The sequence below is a fragment of the Dermacentor variabilis genome, chromosome 9 (assembly GCF_050947875.1).
Source record: "Dermacentor variabilis isolate Ectoservices chromosome 9, ASM5094787v1, whole genome shotgun sequence".
NCBI lineage: Eukaryota > Metazoa > Arthropoda > Arachnida > Ixodida > Ixodidae > Dermacentor > Dermacentor variabilis.
In genome coordinates, this window is record NC_134576.1 from 145224865 (window position 1) to 145237562 (window position 12698).

Here is a 12698-nt window from a genome sequence, read left to right on the forward strand (position 1 = left end):
TGTGCAAATTTCAGCATATGGTCACAAGAATGCTACGTTCAGCCTCGGACAAGGATTTGAGGGACTATGTTATCCAGGGCCATTTCTACCAAAAGGCTGAGAATGAATTCTAGAGTGCTGTCTGCAAGCGCAGCTTTTGTTAACCTGTTGCTCATGAACTCAGGTCAAAGTTAATTTTCTTATCATAGGTCCGCACAGTACCAAGGTCTGACCTCTGTTGCAGCTGAACTTTGAGTAAGAGCTTGCGTATCTCTTGCGGAACATCCTTCAGAACAAAGTTAGCAGTGTAAGGTTCTACACTAGACTCTCCACCTTGTGGTCGTGCAATAGGATGGGCTGGTGTGCTAACACTGTCCGACAGCAAAATATCTTTGGTCAGTTCAGGGTCAAAAACTTGAGATTGTTTCTCTGATCTGTCCCTGTAACGACGCACCATTCGTGACACCAGGATTTTTGTGCACACTAAGGATGTAAAGCGCTTGTCACGAGGTTTGAGGTTAGACTTGTGTGTGTTTACAACATCCAAGCAATCAGAAGTGGGTACAGGCTGGTAGAGCGCAGCTGCACCTGGACGCAACCTGATGCAGTATGGGTGTTCCACGGAGGGTCGGTAGGACATGACCGATGAAAGTGCCAAGAGCAGAAGAGCAATGAGAAGTACAAGTACCATCCTTGTGTCGTTATCCAAGTGTGACACATCAGACTTGACTGTCATGTTGTTGACCTCCACAGCGTTGTAGTTGGAAGCATGTCTTCGGACTCGTTTCTGATGGACCCAGCCATAGTCAATCTGAAAGCTGTCACGGAGCATATCAGCAGCCAACAGAGGCACTGTGATGGGACGCTTTGATGTACTTCTTTTCCAGAAGAGTCTTGCGATTCCAGCTGCGAAACCGGAGCGACTTGTTCTATAGAGTTCTGTAGTCAACCAGGTATTTGTACCATTTGCGCTGTTGTGCAAGTTTGCGCCTTTTGAAATTACAAGTGAAGTATTTTGTTTGAAGGCATTCAAGAAGCTTTCTACAGTGGTTTCGAAGGGTTCGGTACTTTTCCGCGCGTACTTGTTTTGTTTCCCCAACGTTTTGGTCAAAATTCGATTTCGAGAACCGACTCCGGTTTCTGCAGTGGCCCCAGATGCGGCTTTGATGAATTCCGTAAGTTTTGCACGAATGTCGGACGTGCATCCTCTTCGGCGAGTCGACACGACATAGGCATTTTCCGCGTTCGGGTAGGCCGGTTTTTTCTTGTTATTGCGTATAAGGACGCTGCTGCTTATGTTGGTCGCCTTTCCTTTGGACACGACGACCGACTGGGACACGATGATGCTGCCATTGTGCGTCCTCTCCACCGTAAGCGGCAACGCGACCGCGGAAACGTATAAGAGAAGTACAGCTATAAACATGGCTCACCATGTCTAACCTTGGCGCCGCGCCAGGGCTCGGTACAAGTCTTGTTTGTGCAGCGGCATCCGCATGCTTGGGCGCGGGGCGCAGCATATACATATGCACGTACCGTCAACCTATTGCACAGGATCACGTCATCGTTTTTCTTTTTAGCTCGTGTTCAAAATGGGTCGCCCAAGCACCGATCCGAATTTCAAGCGTGTTTTACTACAGCGAAACTTGAAAAAGCTGCAATACAAAGGCGAGCGCCTATTAGCTTGGAAATGTTCGTTATACACCATTAAAACACGACACAGATATCAGCTTGTTAGGTCAGCAATATTCCACGTAGTATGTTTACAACTGTTCCTCAACCTCACGCAAACCGAAATGAACGACGTTACTTATCGATGACAGTAAAGCTTCACCTAAGAAACAAAAACAGACGACGTCGTGCGCTGGCGCTCGAAAAATTTACAACCATCGTGCCTTATTTTATTTATATTCAATAAAGCTTTTACTCACTCACTCACTCATAGCCTGCTGTGTTCGACTTCACCAAGTGTCACTAGCTTGTTGTCTCAAGAAAACAACGCTTCGTTTATAAAGTTTTCTAACCGTCAGAGTTTGGTTAGAATGAGAATTGCTCTTGCAAACCGAACACGTAGGATCCGACGCGCGAGCCACAGCCGAAAAGCGTTCAAGGGTGGAGTCGACGGAAGCCGGAAATCACGTGACCAAGCCGAGGAATTTGGTGGGGCTTTTGCCAGCTCCATGGGTCCGCACTTGTATGCTACCTGTTCGCGGAAACCGCGGCTGAAATGGAGTTGACAGGCCGTGAAGTGACGCGAGGTCGAGGTGCCTAACCCGGACGCATCGGAGGCAACAATTCACCCATGTGACGTGAAGTGTCTCAAGCGCGGAGACAACGGTCTTACCTTCCAGACGCGCTGCCAGGCGTTAAGATGGCGTCCGAGCGAGAGCTGAAAGCCGTGGAGCGTATCAACCTCCGAAACACCATCAACCAGTGGAATGCCAATCGTCTTGACCTTTTCGAACTCAGTGAACCGAACGAGGTAAATGCGTGCTGGTGCTCCGGAACCGTCGACCCGTAACGCGAGTGTGTTTGCCCGTGTCTCATGTGCGTTTAGATGTGTCTCGGGGGCCACCTTCGGCCCGAGTCTTGAAGTGTGTCACGTCAAGATGGCGCCTTGCTGCACTTGTATTACGCGGAATTGACGCTTTATTAGCGGCTTTGAGAGCTATTTTCGGCTTTCCTAAGACGTTGCTCAGCTCCGGTGCCAGCGACGCCACTGTCATCGGAGCACCCGCGGGCACTCGGGCGTGACAGTCGCCGTGAGCGGCGTCCTCGCTCGAAGCGGCATCCAAAACTTGGGTAGTCTCTGACACGAATGAATGCTTACTGTGTCGCCCTGACTCATCGCTTTTATTGTAAAGTTGATAACATCACTGCTCCTACTCATAGCTTTGGCACCGATAATATGTGCTTGCTTCAGGCCACATTAATTTCCACGTTAACTGCAGGATGCTGGACGCTCAGATAACTCATTCCATTACACCTCTTGACTTTTGTGGTCGACGCCGCTAGTTTCCACCCATGTAATGGGACCTGTCTGCTATTGTACGTAGCGGTGTTCCGGGAACTCAAAATTGCAATGTAAACAAGTAAAACTACTTTTACTGCGTCAGCTGCGCACCTGGCACAACGTTTAGGGCCGAGCTCCTCGCGACGTAGACATCTGTCACAGAGTTTGACCCTGTTTTGCAACCCAAGCCAACGTGCTCATTGAAACTCGGCCCAAAAATCACTGTTGAGTTTGGCCCACATTAAAATATAACGTAACTCAGATTAGTATGCTGGTAAACCAATGAAAAAATGTGCATTATAAGGGTGTCATCTTATTGCAAACATATTAACAGAGCATACACAGTGGTGTTCATTGGATGGCTTGTGCTTCTCAATTGTACATGAGTTTCACTTCATGACTTGTGCACTTTGATGTAGGCCGTTATTAGAATTGCATGATGAATGCACATTGTGTTACACCTCAGCTGCGCAGCTTTGTTTAGCATATTACAGTGTCAGCTTATGTGGCTGCACATCATGAAAGAATGCAGTTAAATTGCATTGCTGTTCTCTCAAATGCTTACACTGAAAGCGAAAAAATATTTTTTGATTTTATAAAGCAGTAATAAAGTTGGCTTAGTTATTAAGAAATGTCTACACTTTAGACTGCTGGAAAAACGTAGTTTCAAATGGTGCAGCTAAGAGCAGCTTCTGGGCATGTTATTACATTTGGAAAAGGGGTAGGCACATCACAAAAAAGGCAGCAAAAATAGATGTCTTTGATACTGAAGCTGAAACAACTCCGACTTCCTGTTTACTGGAAGTGACGCACAATCCGGAATGTAGAGCCACCTTGTCTCCTATGCATATCCTCTGATATTACGTGGTGTCCACACAACACTACAAGCCTCAGAGGTGAGATGCTGGGATTTGCAATATGTCTTCTAAGCAGCAGCTGCCCATGTCCGCCTAGGTGCTAATTAAAGGCTGTTCATTGGAAATTTGGTTACCAGCCATGTAACTTTGCCAAAATTGCTTCAGTAGTATACACAATAGGTGCATGTATAACCAATTTAGCCAAAAATGAAATTGCGATTAGCCTTTATTATGTACCACTGCAACTTGAGGTTAATAAAATTCAAAAAGCATTCCACACTAAGGCCTTGTGGAGTGAAAATCTCGAGGTAAAAGCAGATTATAAATTATATTCTAAATAGTTTACGATGAATCAAAGGGCAACAATAATGTAAGTGCTGCAATAATATGAAACCATTTAAAAAAGGAAATGTGACTTCTGTGTCATGCTACTGTGTTTACTGCAGGATTCTGTGCCATCGTCGGCTCTGGAAGATAATCTGACAAGTAGTGACAAATCTGTCTTGTTTAGTGACCCTTTGATTCCTCTTCAAGAGCTCATATCTAGTCGGCTGTCAAGAAATAATTGAGGAAAGAAAGCGCAAAATCAGTATACAGAATGTCATAGCAAGGACTTAATTGTTGCTTTCTGGAAATAAGAGAGCAGATTTTATGACAGCTGGGACAAAAACATTCGAGCTATGTGATGTTCGGTTTACCTTGGCAAAGTATGCACTTCAAAAACTGCCAATTTAAATATTGGCTGAAACTGTGGAACCAGCTGAAAGATAAGCTTTATTGTATACAATATTTCTGTGAGAATGGCGCAGTTGTCACTCCAGAGAAAAAAAAAAACACTTATGAGGTCATTCTGTGTCATCGAAGAATTGGCCACACAAGGCCACTCAACAGTTACCTCTTTAAATAATAAACCAAAGTCAATATGCCTTCACTGTGATGAGTTTCTGTCTATGTTAGACATTTTAATGAGGTGTTCGAGATTAGAAAAATGCAGACGAACATTTCAAAGTGTTTTAGAAACACAGAATTTCTATCCAACCCATGCTTTTATTGGGCGATGAGCCTTTTGTCACACATGAAAATATTAACGCAATTGCATTAAGGGCCCTGTGTCGAAAAAAATCTGGTGTCAGTGGAGTTGTCAGTGAGGGAAAATAGCCCTATATATTTAGGTATATGTATATGCCACACCTTGCTATATGACATGCGGTATATGCGAGTTATATTGCCACGCCATTCAGTCACTAAAGTTGCTCATAACCTTGTCTTACATTTTTGACAGAGTTATTCCTGGAAATTTTGAGAGTGCCCACAAACAAATGTCATGAAACAAAACACCGACAACACATGCCTTTTATCTTAAATCTTCTCAGACTTAAATAATACAAGTGCAAAACAATAACAGAAACATGAAAATGATGCAGTCTTTTTTTTTGTGCAGTTGTGCACTATCTCCGGGATTGGCCCACACTAGAGGCCACATTTCTACCAGTAAGCTCGCCATCATGCATAGCATTTGCCATCAGCATTTTCCAGTAAACATTACGGTTACATAAGCTGCAGTTGCCCGAAGCGTGAGAAGCAGTCGGGGATCTTTGAAGGCTGTCGCATTCCACTCTTAAAGGCGAAGCTTAGGCATCCTCCAAATTTTTTTGAAATACTTTTGCTCTGTGATGTACAGCAATATTACTCCATCTTAACTAAACTACTTTTAAAAACATGCGTGTGCACAGCTGCTGCAGCAAAAAATCGAAAATCCATCCATGCAGCCTCTTATTGCGCACTGAGGCAGCTGGCAGCTGCGCAGGAAAGACGAGAGAGACAAGAACATGAAATGATGCCACATTCTTGTGTCGTTCCTGCACTGCTGTTCTAGTACGTCAAACAAACTGACCCATCAATTGTGAAATGAACCGTTTTTTTTTTTCCAGCCTTGCAAACATGCCTGAACCTTGCACCGCCTGAATTAGCATGTCATGATTAAAAATTGCCACGAAAACGTAGACGGAACTGCCATGAACTATTGCCATGTACACATGGATATGACTAGCTTGCACTTTGAATGAACATTGGTACCAGCTTCTTAACTGCACATAACAATGTGGGCTTGTCTGAATTTAACCTCATACTTGTGAAATGTGTCAATATTCATTGACAGAAGCGTGCTTCCAGTTTGTGATGCAATGTTGGCACTCATTACCAATTGACTTTCATCTATTAAACCCTGGTGGTACATACAGTATAGGTCTGGATTATTTAATATAAATTAAAGAATTGTCCATGACGGATGTGTAGATCAGTTCAACCAATGTTGCATTCATGAAAGTTGCATGTACCTGTCTGTATGTCTACATGCATTGATGTGTAGGAGAACTAGTAAGCGGCTCTATTTGCAGCACATTATAGTTGTGCTCCGTGGCAGTTGTAACCTTCTCAGATGCTGTTAGCAAAATTGGGCCTTGTGAGCTGTGTAACATCCATTGATAAGTCTAGGGTAGAAATATTTATTGTCATAATGTGATTAGCTTCTATAGTGTCCAAAAAGAAGACTGCTTTGCAAGAAGACAGGCATAGTTTTCGGTATTGCAGGGAGAATTTCATTGCTATATCAGTTATATGGACATTGCAAGCAAATTCTCGTCGTCGGCATTGCTGTGAAGTTCCGTATATATTTAGGGATCTATATGCTATATGCCATGCCATGCTATATGACATGTGGTATGTGCGGGTTATATTGGTACACCATTCTATCACTAAAGTTGCTCATACCAAGTCTTATTCTTGATAAAATTATTCCTCAGAATTTTGAGAATGGCAGCCCACAAACAAATGTCATGAAACAAAACGCCGACTGCGCATCCCTTTCACCTTCATCTTCTCAGACTTAAATATTAAAAATAAAAGTGTGAAACAATAACATACTCAAACCTGAAAGTGATGTTAATTTTAGCCGCGTGGTGGTGCTCTACCTCTGGGATCAGCCCCGGAAAGACATTTGAAACGTGCAAAATATGCAAAAGTGGTGGCAAAGTCGCTTTATGAAAGACGTCACCTTTAATAAACATAAATTAAATTGTCTGATGCAGAATTCGAACAGAGGACCCTTAGCACAACAGCTTGTTTTTACTTAGCTTACATTTACTTCAGTTCATGCTTCCACTAGAGCTACGAGTCTTACACTTTGTGTAATATTTTAATATGTTGCTATCGCAATCATTGCTTCGCCTTTGTGGCAAAACTGATATTTGTTCTTTAATCTGCAAATGTTTCTCCATGTGACTTCTATTAATGGTCAAAATGAAAACTGTCGTGATACAATTCCTGCTGCTATAAATGGCAGTTCTTACTGTTGCTTTATGGCACTGTGGCATTGACAAGGCCAGAAGCACATGATGGTAACTTACTGCTGTGTCGGTTTCAGGACCTCGAGTTCCATGGGGTGATGCGATTCTACTTTCAAGATGCAGACCAGAAAGTTGTGACAAAGTGCATTCGTGTTTCGAGCACAGCCACTGTCAATGATGTTGTTGGCACACTCATTGAAAAATTCCGCCCTGACATCCGCATGCTGTCGGTCCCGGACTATGCCCTCTACGAAATACACGAGAATGGAGGTAACCTTCATGCTATTTCCTCTGTACTGGCATGCCTTCTTAGTTTGGAAAGATAATTTTGATTCCTACACTGTGAGAATACGCATTGCAGTTATCCTTTACTGTACTTGAAACAGGATTACTATGCTACTGCTGCTAAGGGTGTATAGTGACCCACGTTGAGGGTGTCTTAACTTGTACTGGGCCTTTTTCTACAACATGTGTGCCCTCACGGTTAGTTGTCTATCAGGGTTTCAGATTAGTATTGAATGAGTCGATGCTTTTGGAAGGTATAACAATTTAGTGTAACAACAATGCTGAATATCAAGCTCTGTGTTTATTACCAATTGATGATGAGCCGTATTATGTGATATTATGGGCATCACATGTTCATAATACTACCACTGCTGTCATTTTGGTTGGGGCTATTAGCAAACTCTGACAACGTTGAAAATGCTGGAAACACATGAAAAGAACCAATTCTGCACATTGATGTTCCCATAGAATGCTAGGGCCAATTGTTCATTCACTGGCAAAAGTGACGAGCTGCCTCGCTTACTACAGGCTCAGTCGAAGTCGACAACAGAGCATGTTGGTGCACTGTCTTCACAGTGCACCAATACAGACTTTCAAAAGGGAATGACACTGGTACGCCTGTGTTATCCCCTTTCATGTATTTTCACACAGCTAGCAAGCAGTATAAGTTATGGAGCAGGGCAAGAGAGATTTACACAGGGTGTGTTGATCTGAAGTGTCGAGAAAATTCTCTGCAGTGACCAATTTTGCAGCACAAAAGAGAGACCAGCTCCAGATCAACTAACAGAATTATAACTGTACATTTTTGAAACTTGTGCAGGGGCCACAGGGGTGCAGAAAATTCCTTTTTCTGCATCCTTGAAGCAAGCTACAATACCGTGTTTACTCGCATAAGGATCACACTTTTTTGTCAGAAAAATTGACGCAAAATCAGGGGTGCGATCATTACGCAGGTTAAGTTTCCCGCAAAAAGGAAAGAAAAAAACTTTTTTCGTCCTGCGTTTGCTGCGGGACACCAAAACAAAAATTGCGGCCGGCGGAGCAAGCCGAACGCTCCGAACACGATTTTTTCTTCGTCTCGTGAGTACATTACGTGCATTGAAACAGTTTCTTCCGTATCAGTAATGAATAATAACATTAATATCGGCAAGTTTGCATCGATAACATAGCCATGTCCACTTTGAGGGGACAGAAGCAGATGGGCGCGCTCGGCTGCCAGTGACATAGAAATACATGGCCGGCATGCTGCGGAAACTGCGGCATTTGTCTTCACTACTATCCTAATACGGCACGTGTCCGTTAAAAGTGGGCGAATATCTTAGCTGTGTTACAAGCGTCGGCGTATGAATAGAGTACACTTTTAACGCATCAGTGTAAACGTGGCTACTATTGTTGCCGCTCGCGATTTGTTGCGTGCCCACAAGTGCAGATGAGAAGAATCGAAAGGCGCCTTTTTTGTTGTTGTTGACAACCATTATAAAGCCTACACATAATAACGGCAAGTTTGGTTGCAGCTTTTTTTAAGTCATGGACGTGCAGAAAGTGATGAAAGTAATGAAATGAGGCATCTACTTAAGAATGTTTGGTGCGTGTAGACCGCTTGGTTTGTCTTGAAGAGTCGTTCGCGTAGCATTCGACAGATGGTGAGCGTGATCAATATTAGCTAGACTTGGCACATGATATATCGCTGCGGCAAGTTCGGGGTGCGGTCATTACACGGGAAATGAAAAAAAAATCGAATTTTGACGACAAAATTCAGGGGTGCGATCATTACGCGAGTGCGATCATTATTCGAGTAAATATGGTAGTTCATTAGATCCTACTACCTTGCTCTTTCCGCAAGTCTGCTAACAACTTCCCCATTTTTTCAAACATTACCAGATTACGGAGCTCCAGCATCTCATCTAACCTGCATTTTTGCTAAGTGGCATATTTAAGTGATGCTTAGAAGATTCGCAACCAACAATTGATTGGGATTTTTGATATAGTAAACTGCATTTTCCTGTAAAAATTAACATTGTGAACATGCTTAATGTAGTTTTATTTTCAATCCAATGATTACTAACATTAAAAATTCACATCAGGTCATCCGCTGTAATACTGATGGCATTGAGAAAGAGGCTTATAGCTGCAGATGCCTTTTTCATGTCTAGAGCTATTACACAGAGGCAGTTATTATGTTTAGCTTATCTATGAGCATGATATTGATAGCCTTGAGGGCTGCATGTATTGTGTTCTGAGGAACATTTATCTGCATATGTTGTTTTTTCATTGCATTGAGCAGCAACACGACTTGCTACTGATTGTATTCACAGAGGAGCGTAAGCTGGGTCCTGATGAGCGTCCCCTCTTGGTGCAACTCAACTGGCATCAGGATGACCGTGAGGGCCGGTTTCTCTTTCGACGCATGGACCACAAGTCTCGGGTAAGACAGCCATTGTCCGAGCCGCTCGCCTGGCAGCAGATCAGCTTACCTTCATGTGTTGTATGCTTTTTACTGTATCTGTGTCCCGGCTGTTGGTGGAAAACAGCAGTGCTAATGGCAATTTTGGTGACTCATTTACCAGAATTTGTTGGTAGCAATAAGTACAAATGAACCTCGTATATAGCTTTGAAAAAAGAAAAAGGAATTAGTGCAGAAAATATTGCAAAGGCACGATTGGCAAGAAGTACCATTTCTGCACCTATAAACCAAAAAATATGTCCACCATAAAGGTACCAGTGAGCTTATACCATGCACCATACCAATACCATGCATTGCAAAGTTGAAATGTTGGGCAAGCAGCATTTTCACTTTTATTTTGGTAGTCCTATTTGTTGCCGCTGCTACTGTAGTGCCTGCTTTTTGCTTTTAATTGAGTTGTTCCTTCTTGTCGGGCGATATGATTGCCGTATCTCTCCTTCTCTTATTTCCTTGTTCTATACCTATCTATTCTTGTGTGTGACTAGCGCTTCTATACCGTTGCCCTGCAAGGGTGCATATTGTCCTCGTGGCCTGCTTTTTGCAGCCACATTTTGCATCCAGCACTGTGTGTTGCCAAGCATGGCTTGAGATCTTTGGCAGGGACTTATTGCTCAGTGTCTAAGCGTGTCCTAACCTTCCTTGTAAGAGCTTTAAAAAAGTATAGGGGCTTGAAGGGGCTAACAGTACATTGTTTTATGCAGCTGCCAACCCTCAAGGTGGAATCATTGCGGTTTGGGCGCAAACTTTCACGTAGGGAGCACAAGAAAAAGAAGAACAAAGAACCGGTAATATATTCTTGTTTTTCTGATTCTCATGTGTACAACTGAGATGCGTACAGTCGCCGACCGTTTATTCGGGCCTATGGGGACTGCGGAAACGTCCGAATAAACAGGTGTCCAAAAAAGCAGATTAAGAAAAAAAAAATGAAATCCTTTATTTCCACGCCTTTATTCGGGCTCGGCAGTAGGCTTGAAGAAATCATGAATGCGCCGTTGCACGCTGTTCCGTTCACATGCAATCAGATAAGCCTGAGTCTAGGAGTGGGTCATACGGTCACTATAGACTTTCTCATCGGGCAAGGAGGATAGGGCGCACGGAGGGGCTTTCGTCCTCTCTTGCTTGGAAGATCCAGCGCGGCACTGCTTGAAAGTATTGCTGTCGCGCGCTGTGGAACGATTTCAAGATGTTTTAGATGGTACTTTGTGAAATTTACGCCATGTCCGTTCATATAAGGTCGTCAGGGAAGCTTTTCGGTGCATCGGTAACTTCAGTAGGGGGAAATATCTCTCGGGGGCGCAAAAATGTGACGCGCTTTATCAGTCGCGGTGTACGCACATTATCAGTCGCAGTGTGTGTATGTGTTGTGAACTATTTTGCTTATATCGGTTTTAATTCAACAAAGAAAACCGGTGTTTCTGTATTAGCAGCATGAAATGGTAAATCTGCTCACTATCTGATCGCTTGGCGTAGGGAGTAAAACACCAAGCGTGAGAGCTCATGCTTGTGCACGGCCAACCTAAGGCAACCACGAAACATCTAAGCGGCAGTCGCTATCAAATATTTGTGATGCACCGGCATCATTCTCGCGCATTTCAAGTCTAGTAGGCTTCAAATTACCATATGTCTACGCAAGCCTTCCTGCATGAGGCTGATGGCGCTGCTCAACACTGCGATCACTGAGGTTGGTGAACCAGCACGATACATATGCAAGCTGTGCGCTTTGGCATTGCCTTTTTGGCCTGTATGCAGCCATGATATATGAGAGGAATCCCATAAAAAGAATGCGATGCCTATTTTTGAGGACAAAATTTTCGTAATACGTGTGAGTGCGTCGTAGAGAACGGAATGAACACAACCGAAAAAGAAAATTCAGTTATCATCCTCTTTCTCGAAAAAGCAAGAGAAAATGGGCTAAAGCCGCAACACGACCTCGCATAGTCACGCCGCACAACGTTTATAGATATATAACCGCTGATGCGGTATGCTTGGACCATGCGGTATATAGAACAAAGATATCTGTAATCCAGCATCTACCACTGCTTAGGACGCTCGCGCAGTTCGTAAACAGTCCCTTTGCTGGAGAATCTTAATTCAGACTGTAAGGTATGCTGCTATTACTTGCCAAAACTATTTTATTCAGGGGCGGAAACCTCAACCATCGAACCAAGTAGTCACGCAATGTAACCTGCAGCGAACAGTTTGAACGCTTGTCAAAGTGTAACATCACAGCTCCTATCGTAGCAGAAAGGTACCCACGCTGTTATGATGGTCGCATATGTTTCATGGCTCGTAAACCGCAGCTTAGAAATAGAGGATAATACTGCAATAAGGTCACATTAGTGATTGGAACATTCACAAATACACGATTGATCTCCGAGGCTGATCGTAGGCTCAAATATACGCGCGCACATCGCGCTGCATATTCCGTCCACCTCAACGCCAGCAGAAATTCCAGCCATGATGCATTAAACCACATCAGCACGTCTCGCAGAACTGTTTACCACGTAGAAGACGCACGTCATACTAAACAGACCGCACGACTTCGAAAACAAACGCCAGAACCTACCGCTGAGCGTATACCTGCCACGCAAAAGACCGCTTTCACACAAGCCAGTATGGCGCTGCTCATAGGCGGCGCCACTGCGTTTACAATATGGCAGCGCCTACAAAAAAACGGTCTGTAGGCGGCTGAAAGCACAGTCACTGCTTGTACACACTCCGCATGCGATGGCAGCGTAGCACATGGTGTGTCATCTTCC

General features: G+C 43.8%; 2 protein-coding genes across 18 annotated transcripts in view; one reads left to right on the forward strand and one right to left on the reverse strand.

Annotated features, from left to right (window-relative positions):
- LOC142557748 (uncharacterized) overlaps positions 1–2099 on the reverse strand; it is a 29829-nt gene extending 27730 nt beyond the window's left edge. For 6 of the 17 annotated variants that reach the window (XR_012822829.1, XR_012822830.1, XM_075669823.1 and 3 more), the window contains exon 1: positions 1908–2096. Coding sequence is in view for 1 of the 17 variants with exons in the window: in XM_075669821.1 (XP_075525936.1) it covers positions 1410–1502 (93 nt within the window). In the remaining 16 variants the exon portion in view is untranslated. Of the gene's footprint in view, positions 1–1409; positions 1857–1907 lie in introns of those variants that run through there. The other 11 variants (XR_012822832.1, XM_075669820.1, XR_012822827.1 and 8 more) reach the window with 7 other exon arrangements.
- An 8-nt stretch (positions 2100–2107) lies between these two features.
- The window catches only part of cno (adherens junction formation factor afadin), a 185087-nt gene continuing 174496 nt past the window's right edge, over positions 2108–12698 (forward strand). The window contains exons 1-4 of the mRNA XM_075669816.1: positions 2108–2458; positions 7268–7460; positions 9791–9900; positions 10641–10724. Of these exons, the coding sequence (XP_075525931.1) occupies positions 2348–2458; positions 7268–7460; positions 9791–9900; positions 10641–10724 (498 nt within the window). The 5' untranslated portion in view covers positions 2108–2347. The remainder of the gene's footprint in view (positions 2459–7267; positions 7461–9790; positions 9901–10640; positions 10725–12698) is intronic.